The sequence below is a fragment of the Girardinichthys multiradiatus genome, chromosome 5 (assembly GCF_021462225.1).
Source record: "Girardinichthys multiradiatus isolate DD_20200921_A chromosome 5, DD_fGirMul_XY1, whole genome shotgun sequence".
NCBI lineage: Eukaryota > Metazoa > Chordata > Actinopteri > Cyprinodontiformes > Goodeidae > Girardinichthys > Girardinichthys multiradiatus.
In genome coordinates this window covers 49,282,880-49,304,003 of record NC_061798.1, presented here as the reverse complement: position 1 = coordinate 49,304,003, position 21,124 = coordinate 49,282,880, and the positions used below count along the sequence as shown (strand labels likewise).

Genomic DNA, 21,124 nt, shown 5'->3' with positions numbered 1-21,124 from the left:
TGGCAGTGTGAGGCTATTTCACAGGCTTATACAGGTCCTTCTCAAAAAATTAGCATATTGTGATAAAGTTCATTATTTTCTATAATGTAATGATGAAAATTTAATATTCATATATTTTAGATTCATTGCACACTAACTGAAATATTTCAGGTCCTTTATTGTCTTAATACAAATGATTGTGGCATACAGCTCATGAAAACCCAAAATTCCTATCTCACAAAATTAGCATATTTCATCCGACCAATAAAAGAAAAGTGTTTTTAATACAAAAAACGTCAACCTTCAAATAATCATGTACAATTATGCACTCAATACTTGGTCGGGAATCCTTTTGCAGAAATGACTGCTTCAATGCGGCGTGGCATGGAGGCAATCAGCCTGTGGCACTGCTGAGGTCTTATGGAGGCCCAGGATGCTTCGATAGCGGCCTTTAGCTCATCCAGAGTGTTGGGTCTTGAGTCTCTCAACGTTCTCTTCACAATATCCCACAGATTCTCTATGGGGTTCAGGTCAGGAGAGTTGGCAGGCCAATTGAGCACAGTGATACCATGGTCAGTAAACCATTTACCAGTGGTTTTGGCACTGTGAGCAGGTGCCAGGTCGTGCTGAAAAATGAAATCTTCATCTCCATAAAGCTTTTCAGCAGATGGAAGCATGAAGTGCTCCAAAATCTCCTGATAGCTAGCTGCATTGACCCTGCCCTTGATAAAACACAGTGGACCAACACCAGCAGCTGACATGGCACCCCAGACCATCACTGACTGTGGGTACTTGACACTGGACTTCTGGCATTTTGGCAATTCCTTCTCCCCAGTCTTCCTCCAGACTCTGGCACCTTGATTTCCAAATGACATGCAGAATTTGCTTTCATCCGAAAAAAGTACTTTGGACCACAGAGCAACAGTCCAGTGCTGCTTTTCTGTAGCCCAGGTCTGGGGAATGCGGCACCTGTAGCCCATTTCCTGCACACGCCTGTGTACGGTGGCTCTGGATGTTTCTACTCCAGACTCAGTCCACTGCTTCCGCAGGTCCCCCAAGGTCTGGAATCGGCCCTTCTCCACAATCTTCCTCAGGGTCCGGTCATCTCTTCTCGTTGTGCAGCGTTTTCTGCCACACTTTTTCCTTCCCACAGACTTCCCACTGAGGTGCCTTGATACAGCACTCTGGGAACAGCCTATTTGTTCAGAAATTTCTTTCTGTGTCTTACCCTCTTGCTTGAGGGTGTCAATAGTGGCCTTCTGGACAGCAGTCAGGTCGGCAGTCTTACCCATGATTGGGGTTTTGAGTGATGAACCAGGCTGGGAGTTTTAAAGGCCTCAGGAATCTTTTGCAGGTGTTTAGAGTTAACTCGTTGATTCAGATGATTAGGTTCATAGCTCATTTAGAGACCCTTTTAATGATATGCTAATTTTGTGAGATAGGAATTTTGGGTTTTCATGAGCTGTATGCCAAAATCATCCGTATTAAGACAATAAAAGACCTGAAATATTTCAGTTAGTGTGCAATGAATCTAAAATATATGAATGTTAAATTTTCATCATGACATTATGGAAAATAATGAACTTTATCACAATATGCTAATATTTTGAGAAGGACCTGTATGTCTCAGCCTTTCCCTGACCAGAGATATTCTTCTCTGTTCATTGTGATGCACAGGACGCTTGGAGTGCGTCATGACGCATTCAGAAGGCTGAGTTTGGTTTCACTCAAGCGAGCAGATGCTTCAGGTTGTTGGGATTATGATTATAGATTAATTAATATTTATCAATATTTATAATTGAAAATCATAATTTGACAAAATTAATTTCTTAACCAAAAATCCTTATTTATGAATCAAAATCAGAGATGTCCTCTGGGATTGTAATTGTGGCTCAAAGCCCTTGATAATTACAATTATTAAATTCTCAGTAATAGTTGATTATTATTAGATGTCACTGTTTAATCAACCGTTTCTGCTGAAACGTGGGGAACTTTGACCTTATTTTGACTAACAAATCACTCTTGCACAAAATAAACACAAACGCCTTCTCTTTATCTATGTGAATATTTATTAAATCAACAGCCTGATCCAATTCGCTCTTCCGATTCAATAATCTTCACCCAATCAAACATGCAAAGTTCTACTAACAAGGGTCAAATTTCTAACTAAACAAAACAAAACAAACAGCAGTGGGTGTGTATGGAATCAAACCAGCAGTTATGGCAGTTATGTCAAAATTACAAAATAAATATGGTTGAGCGAAGCTCGGGGAGGCCACGCCCCAAAGTGTACCTCAGCAGGACACAGGCAGTTATAAACTTACTCCAAGCAAAGTTGTAAACCCAGAGGACAAAGGATAATAAAACGTTTGGCGGCAAGCTAGTAAAGCACGAAACTGAAGACAAAGAAAATGGTTGACTTTCACCATAAGGTTATTATAGCAGTCCAGTTTCACAGCGCATCTGCGCTCAGGTTTTGCACAGTAAAAACACAACTTGCGAGACTCGGCGGCCTCCGAAATTCAACAACAGTCAAGTTTTTAAAAAAAAGGTTGCATGCACATACAATTCAGAACACATTAGACTATAAAGGGGTTGGACAATGAAACTGAAACACCTGGTTTTAGATCACAATAATTTATTAGTATGGTGTAGGGCCTCCTTTTGCGGCCAATACAGCGTCAAAAGCTAGCTTTCACGTGACGTCACATAGCTATGCCGCGAGAGCACGGAATGCAGATGGAGGGCAGTAAGTGAAGTAGCCTCTCTGCAACGGTTGCCTCCTTTGACATTTTACTTCCTGCCCTCCATCTGAAATCGCGCCCTCTTCGCGCGTCATCAAAATCACGTGACTGAAACCCGGCTATTCGTCTTGGGAATGACATATACAAGTCCTGCACAGTGGTCAGAGGGATTTTAAGCCATTCTTCTTGCAGGATAGTGGCCAGGTCACTACGTGATACTGGTGGAGGAAAACGTTTCCTGACTCGCTCCTCCAAAACACCCCAAAGTGGCTCAATAATATTTATATCTGGTGACTGTGCAGGCCATGGGAGATGTTCAACTTCACTTTCATGTTCATCAAACCAATCTTTCACCAGTCTTGCTGTGTGTATTGGTGCATTGTCATCCTGATACACGGCACCGCCTTCAGGATACAATGTTTGAACCATTGGATGCACATGATCCTCAAGAATGGATCGGTAGTCCTTGGCAGTGACGCGCCCATCTAGCACAAGTATTGGGCGAAGGGAATGCCATGATATGGCAGCCCAAACCATCACTGATCCACCCCCATGCTTCACTCTGGGCATGCAACAGTCTGGGTGGCACGCTTCTTTGGGGCTTCTCCACACCATAACTCTCCCGGATGTGGGGAAAACAGTAAAGGTGGACTCATCAGAGAACAATAAATGTTTCACGTTGTCCACAGCCCAAGATTTGCGCTCCTTGCACCATTGAAACCGACGTTTGGCATTGGCATGAGTGACCAAAGGTTTGGCTATAGCAGCCCGGCCGTGTATATTGACCCTGTGGAACTCCCGACGGACAATTCTGGTGGAAACAGGAGAGTTGAGGTACACATTTAATTCTGCCGTGATTTGGGCAGCCGTGGTTTTATGTTTTTTGGATACAATCCGGGTTAGCACCCGAACATCCCTTTCAGACAGCTTCCTCTTGCGTCCACAGTTAATCCTGTTGGATGTGGTTCATCCTTCTTGGTGGTATGCTGACATTACCCTGGATACCGTGGCTCTTGATACATCACAAAGACTTGCTGTCTTGGTCACAGATGCGCCAGCAAGACGTGCACCAACAATTTGTCCTCTTTTGAACTCTGGTATGTCACCCATAATGTTGTGTGCATTTCAATATTTTGAGCAAAACTGTGCTCTTACCCTGCTAATTGAACCTTCACACTCTGCTCTTACTGGTGCAATGTGCAATCAATGAAGACTGGCTACCAGGCTGGTCCTATTTAGCCATGAAACCTCCCACACTAAAATGACAGGTGTTTCAGTTTCATTGTCCAACCCCTGTAAGTGGCGACTCTAAATCGCACTAAAACCTCCTCTACCCTGCCCACGCTATTTCTTATAAAGAAATAAAATAAAGGATTTTACTTGATGTTGTCTCTTCTGAGCAGAGGGAGAGAGAAGGAAGGGGGGGAAGAGTTCCACGCATCTGTGGATACTCAGCAAAGGTGAAAAATATGACGGACCGTCACTAGTCGACTGGAACAAAAAAAACAAGGAGGAAAAATTGCGTCTCCTTGAAACTCTGTGGTTTTTTGGTTACGTGTTAAACCTACGTCTTTGATCGGTAAAGTTGAAAACTTACAAGCCTTCTTATTTCTGTATGCTTAATTCGCTAAGTTTTCTTGTTGGTCAACAAGGAGAATGAATGAAAGTCCATGCAGGATTCCTTCTCCAGAATTGATGCTCCAGTTGCGTAATAACCGTGTCTCGGTTTCAGCTGGAAAGCACCTCCTTAAAAGGGGCCACCTTCCTACAGGTCCTTCTCAAAAAATTAGCATATTGTGATAAAGTTCATTATTTTCTATAATGTACTGATGAAAATTTAACATTCATATATTTTAGATTCATTGCACACTAACTGAAATATTTCAGGTCTTTTATTGTCTTAATACGGATGATTTTGGCATACAGATCATGAAAACCCAAAATTCATATCTCACAAAATTAGCATATTTCATCCGACCAATAAAAGAAAAATGTTTTTAATACAAAAAACGTCAACCTTCAAATAATCATGTACAGTTATGCACTCAATACTTGGTCGGGAATCCTTTGGCAGAAATGACTGCTTCAATGCGGTGTGGCATGGAGGCAATCAGCCTGTGGCACTGCTGATGTCTTATGGAGGCCCAGGATGCTTTGATAGCGGCCTTTAGCTCATCCAGAGTGTTGGGTCTTGAGTCTCTCAACGTTCTCTTCACAATATCCCACAGATTCTCTATGGGGTTCAGGTCAGGAAAGTTGGCAGGCCAATTGAGCACAGTGATACCATGGTCAGTAAACCATTTACCAGTGGTTTTGGCACTGTGAGCAGGTGCCAGGTCGTGCTGAAAAATGAAATCTTCATCTCCATAAAGCTTTTCAGCAGATGGAAGCATGAAGTGCTCCAAAATCTCCTGATAGCTAGCTGCATTGACCCTGCCCTTGATAAAACACAGAGGACCAACACCAGCAGCTGACACGGCACCCCAGACCATCACTGACTGTGGGTACTTGACACTGGACTTCTGGCATTTTGGCATTTCCTTCTCCCCAGTCTTCCTCCAGACTCTGGCACCTTGATTTCCGAATGACATGCAGAATTTGCTTTCATCCGAAAAAAGTACTTTGGACCACTGAGCAACAGTCCAGTGCTGCTTCTCTGTAGCCCAGGTCTGGGGAATGCGGCACCTGTAGCCCATTTCCTGCACACGCCTGTGGATGTTTCTACTCCAGACTCAGTCCACTGCTTCCGCAGGTCCCCCAAGGTCTGGAATCGGCCCTTCTCCACAATCTTCCTCAGGGTCCGGTCACCTCTTCTCGTTGTGCAGCATTTTCTGTCACACTTTTTCCTTCCCACAGACTTCCCACTGAGGTGCCTTGATACAGCACTCTGGGAACAGCCTATTCGTTCAGAAATTTCTTTCTGTGTCTTACCCTCTTGCTTGAGGGTGTCAATAGTGGCCTTCTGGACAGCAGTCAGGTCGGCAGTCTTACCCATGATTGGGGTTTTGAGTGATGAACCAGGCTGGGAGTTTTAAAGGCCTCAGGAATCTTTTGCAGGTGTTTAGAGTTAACTCGTTGATTCAGATGATTAGGTTCATAGCTCGTTTAGAGACCCTTTTAATGATATGCTAATTTTGTGAGATAGGAATTTTGGGTTTTCATGAGTTGTATGCCAAAATTATCCGTATTAAGACAATGAAAGACCTGAAATATTTCAGTTAGTGTGCAATGAATCTAAAATATATGAATGTTAAATTTTCATCATGACATTATGGAAAATAATGAACTTTATCACAATATGGTAATTTTTTGAGAAGGACCTGTATATAGTGTCCTGTGACGTCAGACTTGGGACGCCCCGTCATATCAACCGCAGTACCTGCTGGGATTTGTAGTGGCGGACTATACTGGGATACAAAATGGCCGAAAACGCCAGAAGGCCTGGTGGCGTCCAGCAATGTGCAAATGGTCCAATATTCAGCAAAACATGGTCCAACAAGGTTGTGGTCTGGATGGACCCAGTGAGGCATAGTTTACATTCTGCTTCGCCTTTAACCCACTAGCGATTGCCTTAAAGGGCTGCGCTTATACTCATAGAATCTGGGGTTACAGTACGTAACCAACGTTGTGCCATTTCTTGTCTTTCATGCTGAAATTGAATTTTAATCCTATTTCTTCTAGATGAAGCAATGAGATATAGTGGTTGCCCAATCATTTCATCATTGACTGAGCTTTGATTTAAGTAGCATTTAACCTCCTTCCAGAGAAAGAGACGATAAGTGTTCCTCCGAAATTTTCTGGCTATTTTCCACTCTACCAGCTTGGCAGAAATCTGACAGAGCAAACCAGCAACACTTTCAGCTGAAACCTCGATCAGAAAAAAAAGAACTGTGCTGGCTTACCCTTACACTGCTTTCATTTAGTTAAGAAAGTAGGCCAGCCAACTAGCAGTTAGAGTGCAATTAGAGGCAGAGAGAAAAGGCTCTCCCCTATGCCAAGGCCTAGCAGAAAGAGTAGAGGCGAACCCACTTAAAGCACAAGCCCTTTGGAGGCCAGTTTTACAATATTCTTTACTTCTATTTCACTGTAACAGTTAAACGTTAATCCCAAGAAAGCAGGAAGAAGTAGGAAAACGATGGGCGCAAAGTAGAGGAAAACAAAAAGAGAATGGAACACAACCTAAAATTAGCCTTTCTGGTCATGGTGAGTTATTAAGCAGCGAGGGAACCAGGGCAGGCCTGTTTTATTACTGACTCAAACCTCTGCTGTTTGCAGTGTTGTCAGCGAACAGCCTCATGTCACAGATCTCAGTTGTGTGATGGCTGTCAGAAGCTTCAAGATCATCGAGAGCACCGCTGAACATCTGTCACTGTTGTCTGTTTATGTGTCCTGCATGGATGGCACTGTCAGGACCTGTCAAGTAGTGATGATTCCCAAATAAACCCTTTGGCAAACTGTTTTTATGCAATGGTCAAAGCATAAATATACAAAGAGACAAAATAATGGATAATATGCTCATCATCAGATCTTGAAATAGAAAACCATTAAATGAATAAAAGGGTCCAGCATCAATTAAAACCACCTTCAGCAGCCTCTCCCATCTTTGTGGGGGAATTTTAGCCCTTCTTTTAAGCACTGCTGCAGACCATTAAGGTTTACAAAGTTTTGTTGCTGCACAGCACTTTCAAGGTCCCACCACAGCATTTCAGTCAGGTTGAAGTCTGGGCTTTGACTGGGCCATTACTGTATTGTAATAGTCATACTGTATGAGCATTTCTGATTCTTAAAATAGAGGAGGTAACGGTAATGCCAAAGAGGGTTGCAACTGAATTTTCTTGCTCGTGACCCAGTTTAGGCCAAGCTTTAGCTCTAGAATACATGGATATCCACAGGAGTTCAGGGTAAGCTCAATGACTCATTGGCTGCAAAACAACTTTGTATCATCACCTGCCACTAATACGCTTAACAGTTGGTAAGGGGTGTTTGTGCTTGTATTTGGATTTCTTGGTGCCAGGCTTTATGACCAAACATGTTTACTTTGGTCTCACCTGTCCACAGAACATTGTTTCAGAGGTCATGGGGTTCATTCAGATGCATGTTTGCTAATCTAAGCCGTGCTGCCATATTCTATTTAGACAGAAGAGACTTTCTCCTTCAACCCTTCCATACAAGCTATACTTGTTCAGTCTTGTTCTACTGTATTTGCCTGCTTTGAAATGAAATATTTAAGATGCTAACTGAGGCCAACTGAGTCTAAGCTGGAGATTTTTTTAGCATGGGTAGATGAAAAGTTTACTAAGTAATATTTCTTCCTGTGGACTTAATTGACGCAGTTAAAAAATAGCGTTAACTGGCCCCAAGTTGATGGGCAGGAACAGTTTGTCTGGTTGTCATTACTGATGTCTTTCCGCGGCATTGTGTTAACATACTCCTGCATTCAACCGATTAAACTCCTGCTTTTATAAAGCTGGTTACACCTCAAGGTGACCAGTTAATCAGTAAAGTTGATCATCAGCATCTCACTGCTACTTTCCCATCCAATTCCTTTGGAAGCAGTAGGGATGGACTGTAACTGTTTGGAAAGGCATGCATTCAGTTTAATTATCACTGTATTATTCTTTATAGCTATAATTTGAACAGTTTATAGCCTCCAAAGCTCCCCCTGCATCTGTAGAATAAAACTCCAACTGCAATGAAGAGGTCCCAGGGGGTTAAATTACATCATCGTGTAATAAAAAGACAGACTGGAAAAACAGCAGAAATGCATCACACACACCCACGCCTTCATGCTCCCCCATCAGATTAGCAAACTAATAAAATGAAAGCCTGCAAAACAACATGAGATAAAAACCTGGAAGAGAGCACAAGTGAATTCCTTTGACCTGCGAATGAGCAGGTCGGTTTGGATTAGCTGGGAAAACACCCGGGTGTGGGGGTGAGAGGTGTTGGTGAAAAAGCTGGTGGAGGGTTTCTGAAGAGGGACAGACAGATGGAGGTGAGAGAATAGATATGCGAGCTGAGGAGGAAGAGACAGAGTGAGAAACTGTAAGATACTGACACGAATGTGTGCACTTTGGAGAATTCAGAAAGACAAAAAGGGAGAAGATGGATGGAGACAGCAGGACAGGAGGAGACATGCACCTCAGCTTCATCCTCTTCATCCGTTATCCCTGAACGGCTCTATCTCAGGCTCTAACCGACTGGGTGGCATTTAGAGCTCTGTACGTGTTCTGTCCAGCCTGATGTTTACTCAGTCATTGTTTATTAACCTGCAGAGCGAGAGGTGAGGCATTAGGACACCGGCTGGACTGAAACTGCCTATGTCACCAATACTGCAGATAAGCAGAAGCTTCAGGTCTGGATTCTTCTTTATCAGCAACAAAATGTGGAAAAAAAGAAGTTTGCTTTTTCAATGGCTGATGGAAGAGGTCTGAAAGTACACAGATTCTATCAAGCAGATTAATAAACAATGATTTATTCTGAATCACCTCACAGACTTTTGAGATTTCCCTGACATTTTCCCTGGGTATAACCTTATACTGTATATTTTAAAGATGTAGAAACAAGCTTAAAGTGCTGCTTAAATGTCTTAAGAAGAGCTATAATTGTTTGGGGATAATCTTTAGCTGTGGTAAGCATTTTTTTCCCTTGAATTTTACACGTAATTAATGTTGACGTTATCACCGCCTACAGAAACATTCTGTGTTTTTGTTAGAGATCCTGCTAAACCTGTGGGCAGAGATTAAATATCCAGAGTGGTCTAGTTAGGCCCTGAAAGGAAATTAAAGTTGGTAGATAATGTAAGAGGGCTGCTTCAGTCTAAGCACTGTTGCCTTGCTGCACGATAAAAACCCAGCCAGGGAGTCTTCTGCATGAAGTGTACATATTCTCACTGTGCATGCATTAGTTCTCCCCGGGTACTCCGGCATGTTAAGTTAATTGGCCACTCTAAATTGCCCTTAGTTCTGAAAGTGACTGTCTGTCCTGTTATGCCCCTTTTCCACTGGCTCGTTTTGGCCCTACTCGACTCCACTCGGCTCGCTTTGCAAGCGTTTCCATTACAGTTTTTTCCGTACCGGTACCTACTTTTTTGGTCCCTGCTCCTGAGCAGGTACGACCGGGGCTTAGTAGGGACTACATGTGACGTGACCAGACTGCTTTTCACTGATTGGCCGTGGGAGGAGGAGAAATGAAAAGGTTTTCGGTGAGACAGTGCAGGGAAAGGGTTATAAGCCATGCCTGAAGGCTGACAGAAAAGAAAAAGGACAAATCACCTTTCTAAATAACACACAGGCAGAGCGCTGTATGTAATAACATCCTAAACCAGCTGATCACACAAAATCAGCTGTTTAGAGGCACAAACATTTCCCCCAAAACACACATAACAAAACCGCCATGAAACAGTGTGTTTGGTTCGGACATTTATTGGCGGTCCTTTAGCGAACCAGCGTCTGCAGGAGGAGGGAGCAGGCAGAAAGCCGCTGCCCGTAATAAGACTGCCTGCATCGGACCAAACGGGAGGACGAGTCCGCTGAATCTGCGGAGCACGAATATGCAATATCCAACCTAAAACTAACTTTGAAGGTCAAAAGTCCACGGTTTTGCGCTTTTAAGCCCTTGTCCTCATTATCGCCATGGCTGAGACAAAAACTTTTTCATAAAGCCCAAAATTGTAACTTCTTCAGGCAAACGTCGAAGCTTCAGCGCGCTACACTCATTGCTGGAGGCGGGGCTTCAGTCGTCATAGCTTCAGCCGTTGGGAGGTCAGTGGAAACACAACAGTTACCGTACCGAGTAGAGCAAAACCGAGCGGTGCCGGCTAAAACGAGCCAGTGGGAAAGGGGCATTAGTCTCTGTGATGGACTGGCAGCCTGTCCAGGGTGTACCCCTGCTTGTCTCACATTAACAGCTTGGGGTTGGAATTTGTTTCCCTGCAACCAGGAATGATTTGAGGAGTATAGAAAATACATTTGAGCCCAGAATTATGCATACCCCTAGCAGATTTGAATCAGGCTTGAATCTGACAGAGAATCTGTGGAGGAAGCTAAAGATTAGGGTGATGGCAAGGAGGCCTTCCAACCCCAAAGACTTGGAGCTCATCACTAAAGATAAATCATTAAAAAACAAGTGGAAACATCCAAAAAGCTGGTCTGATTGTTGTAATGCAGGTAAAGATTTTTTATGGTTTATTGAGAGGGGTATAAACTATTGGGCATGCCGTTTTTTAAAATAACATGCAAATAAAAACAGATATATATTTATTTTAACTTTTACATAATTTTATTATGAATTTATCCGGGGCCAGGTCATGGGGACAGGAGTCTCAGCGGAGACACCCAGACTTCCCTCTCCCCAGACACCTCCTTCAGCTCCTCTGGGGGAAGCCTGAGTTGTTCCCAAGCCAGCAGAGAGACATTGTTTCTCCAGCGGGTCCTGGGCCGTTCCCTGGGCTTACCCCCGGTGGAAGGTGCCTGGACACCTCAGAAACAGATGTCCAAGCCCCCCTCAACAGACTCCTCTCGATGTGGAGGAGCAGCAGCTCTACTCCAAGCTCCTCCCGGATGGCCGAGCTCCTCACCCTATTTCTAAGGGAGTGTCCGGCCACCGTGCAGAGGAAGCTCATTACAGCTGCTTGTATCCAGGATCTCTTTCTTTAGGTCATGACCCAAAGTTCATCCCCATAGGTGAGGGTGGGAACATCTTTAACTTCTCCATTCAAAATAAAAATACCAATTAAACACTAAATATAAGGTGTATCACAAAGATTAAATAAAACCAGTTCTGAACAGCAATGCCCAACATAACGCTTCAAACTAAAAATTTTAAATATATAATATATGAAACAACAAAATATATAAAGTGAAATTAAATAAATTCAATTCAATTAAAAATATCTAAAGTATTGTAGTCAGGGCTTGAGGGTAATTATAATTCCTCTAAAATCTAAACTATAGCTAATATTTTTATGTTTTCTTAAACAAAAAAAACCCTTTAAATATAGGCCTTCACCAAGAAAAACAGGAAGATAGCTGTGTAGATATTGTTATATTCTGTTTGGGTCATATTTTTCAATCCTTTCAGTTTTCTCCATTCTCTGTTACGTTTTTTGAACTGTTCTGTCACTGTTTTTGATGTGGAACTGATAAACAAGGTCATGGACTTCCGGCCAACCAATTTCAAGTATCCGCCATTTTTTATTTCTTGCTGCGATTTTTTAGTCCAAGCCATTGTGTGTTGATATGATGTCATTGTTCTGATAGCAGTAGCATCGTGCTTTCTGCTCATGTTAATGCTGTGTGCTGCTTTTAGCTCCTGGAGGACAGAACCGTACTGCGTGTTTTAAATAGTGTTATTACGTAAACAGTTTAGCATTGTTTTTGTCGTTTTTGTCTTGTTTCTGCGCCACTAGATAATAGTTATCAAACTACAAAAATGGCTGAATGGGGTAAAGTGCCTCAGTAGCATTTAAAAATACAGCACCAAATCGAGTTGCTCTCAGACGCACCTCAGAACTGGGGGAAAAGATGAGCCTGTGGAGCTACAATAACAAGGAACCAGAACAAGAATTATTTGAATGTGAAAAGGAAGGATTTAAAGCCATATGTCCCCTTTAACATGACTTACATGGTTACCCACTGGAATTGGAGTATAACATGTAAACATAATTATAAATGTTAAAATATTAATCTCAACAGAAATACCTGTTAGGGATTTTGATATCTTGACAGAAATCTGGTTCTTTAGTATTTTACATATCTTGTTACTATGTTGGGAAAATTCCCAAATCAAAGCCTGAACGTAGTTAAAAACGTTGTCCAAAAAGTATCAGTGAATTTCAGGTAACTAAAGCTTCAGTGGATATTCTGCCTGTAAGCAGACAGGTTCATACAAACTGCTCCCTGCTGACATTTTAAGCAGAAATAAAACTATATTTTAATTGTATTGATTAACTATAGATGGTGCGTTAACTTGTCAAGCATAAAACCAGTCATTATGAAAATGGGCTGATTCCAGTTCATCAGTGAATCTCTTCAGTCATGCCTTTTTTGAAAACAATATAAACGTAAAAAGTAAAAACTGCTATGAAAATATACTTGTTGCAGCTGGGATACCACATAACTTGTACAAGTAACTGCAAATACTGCATTTCATACGCTTTCATATTTCTTTTCTTTACAGGTTGTTGACAACATCTGTCCTTCAGCCATTCAACAGAGCAAAGAGGAAACAGAATCTGACTTTTCAGCACACACAAGAGGAGGTCAGATAAATTGAAAAAATAACATGAATAAGAACAAAAAACCTTGAGATATCTGAGCCCCTACAGGGCTAAGATCTCTGTCTGATTTAGGTAAGGAAAACCTTGAGCTGGACAGAAACAGGAAGGCTGATTGGCAGAGCAGAGAGAAAAAATAAAAGTTGGGGGTGTGGGGATGCAACTGTCTGCCAGCTGCCACATACATCTGCAGATGACATGCAGCAAAGCTAACAGAGGAAGAAAGCCATGGGATTGTGCACAGTTTTTATAAACTTCTTCATGTTTGATGTATCACCTTTAAATCTTACGACTCCACAAGGTTCTTACAACTGTTTGCTGGAGTTTTTTTCCTATTCCTCCTGACAGAACTGGTGTACCTGAGTCAGGATGTAGGCCGTCTTGCTCTCACACAGCTTTTCAGGTGTGCACACAGGTTTTCTATGGGACTGAGATCAGAGCTCAACCTAATTTGAAAAAGTAAATAAATAAATAAAGGCCACTAGTGCTGCAAAAAATACTTTAAAATATATACATATTTCCACATATTGTTTTTTCTTCATGATGTCCTCTATTTTGTTAAGTGCACCAGTCCCTCATTCAGCAAAATCACTTCCACAACATGATGCTGCCACTACAGTGCTTGAAGGTTCAGACTGTTCACAGACTTGCAAACAACCCCTTTTTCTTCCAAATATAAAAATGGTCATTGTCTTTGTCCCTAAATGCATTTACAAACTGTAATCTGGCCTTTTATGCTGCTTTTGTGGTAATGGCTTTTTCCTCTCTGAGGGGCTATTCAGCCCATGTCAATATAAGACTCATTTCAATGTGGATAATGACTCTTACCAGCTTTAGCCAGCATCGTCAGTCTTCTGTTTTGTTCTGTGGTTGGTTCAAACATCTAACACCAAAACACATTCATCTCTGGGATTCACAACCCGTTTCCTTCCTGTACGACATCATGGCTGGACTTTCCCATGCTGTTTATACCTGCATATAATTAGTTGAACGGCTGGCCTTCGTGCATCTAGAAATTGGACCCAAGGATGAACCAGACTTGTGGACCTCCATGATTCTCTTCCTGATATCTTGACTGATTTGTTTTTTATTTTTCCATGATGACACACAAGCTGTGGGAACCTCTGGACAGAGGCCAGAGATTTACCCTCTGTCAAAGAGTGTTTCCACCTTACTGATACACACACACACATACATAAATAATACATTGAACAAAAAACCTCTACCCTCAACCTGAAACAATAGGCTTGCTTTTTCACTCAACAAATGGTACCTCCACAGAACATCTCACAGACAAAGAGTTTGAGCTGCTGGATGGGATATTTAGAGTCTGTCCTCGAGGACACCATTTGGATATTGCTTGCGGTTCTCAACTACTGTATAACTTAGTTTCTCCTTGCAGGAACCAGGCTACCTGTAACTTTCAAGTCATCTCAAAAGGCTGGGAGATCAACTGCAAATCTGAACCGAAATAATTAAACAGGTTCTGGAGAAATGTTGTGTTAGGAGCTCCAGTTACAGAATGTTCATAATGGTTTGTACAAAGGGTGCTTGTGTGTGAGGACAGAATAAAACCAAAGGCTCTCATAGAAAGCATGAGCTAAATGTTGTCTCCCAGAGCCCAAAAAAAACCTACTGCTCCCAGTTTCCTGGAACATGATTGTGAAAGCAAGTAGTGAGCCAACCCTGCAGAAACACACATAATCATAATCATAATCATCATCAGTGTCGTCATCTCTCTCTGACTCCTCCATCCTCTGACCCGAGTCACACCCAATCCTGATTTTACCCTTCAGACCAGTAAATAACCTTACGCCCAGTTTGGTTTTAGTCCGACCTCATCATTAAGTCAGAGTCCATGAAAAGGCAGTTTTCATTTCCTGGGAGGAGGATGAGACTGTCTTAATGGGAAATAGGAAACAGAACCAGGACAGGAGATAACATTTATTCCAGTGTGTCTGATATTTTTCTTAGCTGGAGTGTATCCATATGTAATGATATGGCAAGATTTTAATAACTTTTATTGAAAAACCAAGAATCACCCTTTCATAAATAGTGTATTACCAAAACCACAAACAGTAACCAGTATAGAATAATTCACTCCAGCTTTGACCAGTCTTTATATTTTAGATTTCACATTTAAGCATCTGATGTTACTTCTGTAAACACTGTGCTGTTTTTGTGTGACATCAATATTCTTCTTCTGCGCATGTGGGTCATTTTGGGGTCATGAACCATTCAGACAGAAGAAGAATCAGGACTGAGCATCGAGACCAGCTGTGTGAACAAAGCCTAAGAGTTGCAGGACAGTGACTGCTGAGGACTGAATTTGGAAATTCCTGAGCTAGATAGAATCTTTGGGGAAAGAGCAGTCGGTCTTTTCCCTAATGGATCTGTTCATTCTGGGTCCCATTCCAGGATAGTAGGAAGACAATGCATGGATGAAATCTTCAAAGGTTGCAAGGACAGACCAAAAAAAAATAAACAGTTTTTCTTCAGGGCTTCTTCAACCCAAATGACCATCTTATAAAAATTTTAAGTGGAGAGAAAAGTTTCAGTCTCAGAAACGTGGACCATATAGGTTCCACCCTTAAATCAGTAAAATGCAGACAGAACAACTCCTTTGAGTGCGATTTGAGCAACATTTGGTATTAATGAATCACCTCTATTGTCTGTAAATTACTCTCGTCATAAAGAGTCGCTAAACAGCTCTAATCCAGTTCTCCTTTTCCAAGGGCAGAAGCAGCCTTTTGCTTTCTGAGTATATTTAATTTGAGAAAGAATGCCGGCCTGGATCCAGGACCTGCATGTTTTCAGGAAGACAGCCTGCTTAATAATGAGAAGATGAGGAAGTCCAGCAGGAAACGCTGGGAAAATCTCCACTGCTGCTGTCCCTTTTCCAGGTCAGCAGGGGTCTCTAAACCAGATAAATGCTTGGACAGGAACAATTAGACCAAACAGTTCAGGACAAGGGGTCCGTCAGTATACTCAGAAGGCCTGGAAAATTACAAAACAATGCTATTTTTATTCTTAGATTATTAAGATATTTAGTTTTCATGAGAGCTCTCCATGCTTTTATAGCCAGTTTTAATGGCCATACTTACAGCTGTTTTTTTGAATATCCAGGACTCTTAAATACTTCACAAAAATCATCTTGCAGTAGAGAAATCTTAAACTATGTAAAATGTTGAAATATTGAACATTTAATTTGAGTACATTTGTGCAGGGGAACAATCTTACTATAGGAACAATTGATTTTAACAAATTCACTAACTGGCTCCCCTGTTGTCAATAGATTTTGCAACCTGTTGCCAACAGGACAACACTCAGTCTTCTCCTATAAAGGTCGGAGAACAGGGTTCCGATGGCATTTTAAAGAGATACGAGTCTACAGCTACATCACAGATCCTCCACCATGCTTAACATTTGGCATGAGGTCCTTTTCCACATATTCATCCATGTTTTATACTAGATTTAACAGATGTGTTTGTTGCATCTGACCGAAGCAAACAGCTCCAGAAAAAGTCAGAGAGCTATATTTGTGATCGTAGAACAAAAAGAGCATTTTCCTGACATTTCTCCCAAACAAGCAGTTGGCACATAGATAGCATCTAATGGTTGCTATGGAGGCCAGGTATTCTCCAACTCAGTGCTGCAGCTCTCTAACAGTGAGCTTTGGAGATGTTTTTTACCTCCCCCTCACAGGTCCTTCTGGCCAAATAAACTTGGATCCTCAATCTGCTTTTTATCCCTCCAAACAAAGTATATTCATGGACCATGCATCTATTTTATGTGAATTTCAAGGTTGGCAAGTCCTTGTCTTAATTAAGTCCTGAAAAATATGTCAAAAAAGCATCTCTTTAGCTACATCTCTTTAGCTTTACATCCCATCCAAATTTGGCCTAAACAGAAAGGTTAAGTCAGGCTTTCCTATGTTATAAACTCCATCCACATTTAGATCTCATCTTTATGTAGACCTCTTGGTACCTTTGACATTTTAGCCACAATTTCATATTATTCAGATCAAAACGAAAATTTGATTTTAGTCATGTGGCTATTTCATGTAGCTGTTTTGTGATTGGTGCACACTGACTTTGTTTTTTTGAATGCATGTTCTCTTGTCTTCCTCGTTTTGATGCCTTGCTAAGAGAAACTGGCCTCCCTTTCAGGTCATATTCCTATCCCTAGGAAACAGGAAGTAACTGATAACTAATTAAGAGTTCATAGCCACTCTGATGAAGTTAAAAATGGTAAAAGATCAAATTTAAAGATTTTCTCAGTTACATTTATTTTATAGGAATGGTCAGGGTGCTACGAAAGTGTGGCATCGATGATTTTGTGAAAAACAATTATTTCCTAATGTCATATTTTATCCTCAGAAAAAAATACTCCAATTAAAGGTTGATCGTTTTAGAGGGAGACTATGTAACTGCAAATGCTGCTGTTCTCAAAATAATCATCCCAACTTTGTGATGAAATTGTGAAAATAAAAAACTTTTTGCAGCAACAACTCCAGTGCATGAGATGCCTTTCAACAAGCTTATCTGATGCAAATGGTTGCAAACCAAATGTTGCTGATTTTGAAAAAACGACCTCTATTTGTTGTTTGTTTGATTTTATTTGCACTAATATTTACATAAATCAAAAAGTTTTGAGTCTGTCGTCAGATGAGAGCTGCTGTGTTTGTCCATTCAGTAAATCACAGAGTTGGCTGAACTTTAACCTGCTCCATCTGAGAAGCTCAACTAAATCAATCTTTCTGCGGCAGACTGAGAGCGATCTTCTACTCAGTCGTCCATGAACCATTAAAGCTCATTAGTCTCCTCTCAGCAGCTTGAATGCCACAGAATGAGGAAGATGCACATCCAGTCAACCTACTGGCTTCTCCTTGTTTGTTATTCCACCTCCATCTTTTACTCCACAGTGGGAATAATCAGCTGCAGCAAGGGAGGAGACTCCGCTTTGTCAAAGAGACCTTTCAAAAAGGACTTTCCCTCTCACTCACTGAAACATCATTTCCTGCAGAAGCAGCACACTGCTGCTATTGAGACATGCCCCCTGCAACTTTTTCACTACAACCTTTTTATATTTACTCATGACCCGTGGACCTCAAGAGCAATATGCAAACGGTATCAGCTTGCAGCCAACCGAGTGTCCCTGCAGTCAGACGGAGGAACACAGCGGAGGCTTTCACTGGCTTCTTCCAACACAAACAGTCCCAAAGCTTTAAAATGAGTTACACAAGCCAAGAAAGATTCTAAATAAAGACTCCGCTGATCAGCACCCTGAGCTACAGGATTTAACAGCAGCCCAGCCATAAAACACGCTACATTAAACTGACTTTTTCTGTGCTTGTGCTGTAAGAAAAAGACCTGATGGCTCCCTGACATTTTGAGGCCAGCCAGGGATGAGATGAGAAGGGAAGACGAGCAAAGAGAGAAGAGTTTGCTACATCTGAACAAGGCTGAGGATAAAAAAAAATACAACATCCTCCCTGTCCTGACCAGATACAAACACCGATTCACCAAGGCGACGAGGCAGCCACGAGCCTGAAGCAGGAAACCAAACAAAACAGCAACGCAAAACACATCAGAAGCAAAAAAAACAGAGGTCTGGGTGAAAAACCACAACCTTCACAGAGCAGCAAAAAGGAATGAGTGAAGGAGGATTACCTGCAGGTCGAAGAATTTGCTGTATCTTCGGTAGATGATGTGAGATGTGTTGTCAGAGTAGGTGACATTGATGACATACACCTGCCGAGAAAAGAAAGCAACAGCAGCAAGTTAGCAAGTCATAGGTTCATAATAAGGTCCATTAGCATAACATTTGTTTGCGTTTCTTCTCCTGACATTCCCAGGCTAAAACATCACCAAAACTCTGAGTCAGTTCTGGAAACAGGTCATGAAAGTATATTTTATTTCTCATATCTTATAAAAATCCACTTCATTTTGCTTGTTCATAAGAAAAACGGAACTTTCCAAAGCCCCAAATTTTTAGCAGTTGTTTCGAGTAACCTTGTGTCCTCGACAAACAGTAATTTGGATAAAATAATGGTTTGAAAAATACCCAAAGTGATCCAGTTAAAGCAAAACTAAAGCAACAGAATTCCAGCCTCTTCAGGGGAAACTACAACCATTTTGTCACAAATACTGTATGGAAATGCTGCAAAAATAAAGCACAGACATTTTCTAAATGAAAAGACTGTAGAAACATTCCTGAATCTATTAATAAATTATGGACGCAAAACTGAAGTTGGGATTAGTAAAAACAGAATTAAAACGGGAAAAAAACAACAGAGTCCTATTGATAAATGCACAGCCTGTTCTTCCAGAAAACAACCCCAACCACCCACTCCTTCCCTCTGAATTCGTTGGTGTTTATCACAGTAGACTATTTCTAATCTAAACATATAATTTTATTACTTGATTTTTTTTCCTCTTGGCTTGTACTTTAGAGAGACTGAGATGCTGATATGAGCTGCATTGCAGAGTACAGCCACCAAATATCAGACATTAGATCAGAGGTGGGGAGAGACAACCCTTCACACAAACACTTGCACTGAAGGGACATTTAGTGAGACTAATTAACTGTCATGTGTTTGGACTGTGGGAGGAAGCTGGAGTGCCCAGAGAGAACACACATGTGCACAGGGAGATCATGCAAACTCAATGCAGATAGACCCCAGGCTGGGATTTGAACCCAGGAGGCTCTTGCTGCAATACAACAGTGTCAGCTACACAGCTAATATTTGGTTAATTGTCTCCAAACATGTTGCACCTTTTTGTAGCTCCTTGCATTATTCTAGCAAAATATTTAACTACTCTTCAGGGCAGAAATGTTCTTAATCATAGCCTGCTTTATCCATTATCCTTCTATTATGGGTGTTTGTGAGCATTGTTCTTTTGGTGAAAACTTGAGTATACGCCAACTGACCCAATGTGTTCCCCTCAGATGAAAAGTAATCAGGAGGCTTGATGATGATTAGATAAAGACTGAGCTGTTTGAAGGAATTAAGGTGAGACTTTTCAACCTAAGAACATTGTACCAACTGTCAAGCACGCACATGGCAGCATCATGCTGTGTTGGCATTTCACTGCAAGTGGATGGAATAAGGAAGACAGAGGACTACCTCCAAATTCTTCTTCTACTTCAGCTCAAGTCAACAGCTAGATGGTTGAAGGTTGGAGATGGTTGGGTGCTCCTGCAAACCCAAACAGCTAGTCTGGCTTTAAAGCAGAAAAACATTTGATAACCAACAAATTTAAACAAACAACCAATTCTTTCAAGAAAAGGCTTGTTGAAGGCTACCAAAAGGAAATGGCTAATCTGGAATTTGCTAAGGGACATTTAACCAAAGATGAGTGGGATTTAAATATTTGAGTCTGTATGTATGATTTTGACCCTGTATGGATCAGAGAAAATCCACAATAAGCTCCTATTTGTGTAGACCATAAAAATCAATCTTCTGTAGAAGCAGAGTTTGGACAGGGTGGATGGTTTCTTCACATCACCAACGTCCAGAGACACATCCAAGTGTGGACCTAAACCATGCCAGCATCATCCTAAGAACTTTTCATCTTTCAATTTGCTCCTCAGTAAGAGAATTAATAGAACTACAAGATGGGTTTGTCTTACAGCATGTCATCTTAAAGTTACCATCTAACAATAACTCCACCTTTATTGTGCCATTACAATATTTTGGATAAAGAATAAAGCATATTTAATATACTGGCCTGTCCTATATATCCTAAAATGTGGAAGGAGCTTTTTTCTTTACATCACATCCTTGTAAACTCATGATATATTGTTGATGGCCACTTCTTCTCTCGTCAACCAGCACACTGACCTACTGTCCCTGTTCAGCCTTGCCTAAAAGACTGCAGCAGCCCTGAGAGTCCTGATTAGATGAAATACAGTCCATTTATCTGTCAAAAGGAGGTAAGTGATGCCACCATCATCTCTAAACTAATAAAACACAGATAACCAAGGTAACAGATCAGTGGACTGGGACTTTTTCAGCAGAGGCTTTAAGAGCAGATGGGACCTCACACTGTTAGACAAAAACACTCAAGTGGACACACAAGTGGACACGTTTTCACAGCACATTAAGCTGCAAGTCTCAGCT

The 21,124-nt window shown here is 41.4% G+C and overlaps 1 protein-coding gene across 3 annotated transcripts in view; it reads right to left on the bottom strand.

Moving 5' to 3' along the window:
* Nucleotides 1-21,124, bottom strand: part of sh3pxd2aa (SH3 and PX domains 2Aa) — a 145,659-nt gene that overhangs the window by 107,205 nt on the left and 17,330 nt on the right. For all 3 annotated transcript variants that reach the window (XM_047365064.1, XM_047365066.1, XM_047365067.1), the window contains one exon: nt 18,672-18,752. In XM_047365064.1, the coding sequence (XP_047221020.1) occupies nt 18,672-18,752 (81 nt within the window). The remainder of the gene's footprint in view (nt 1-18,671; nt 18,753-21,124) is intronic.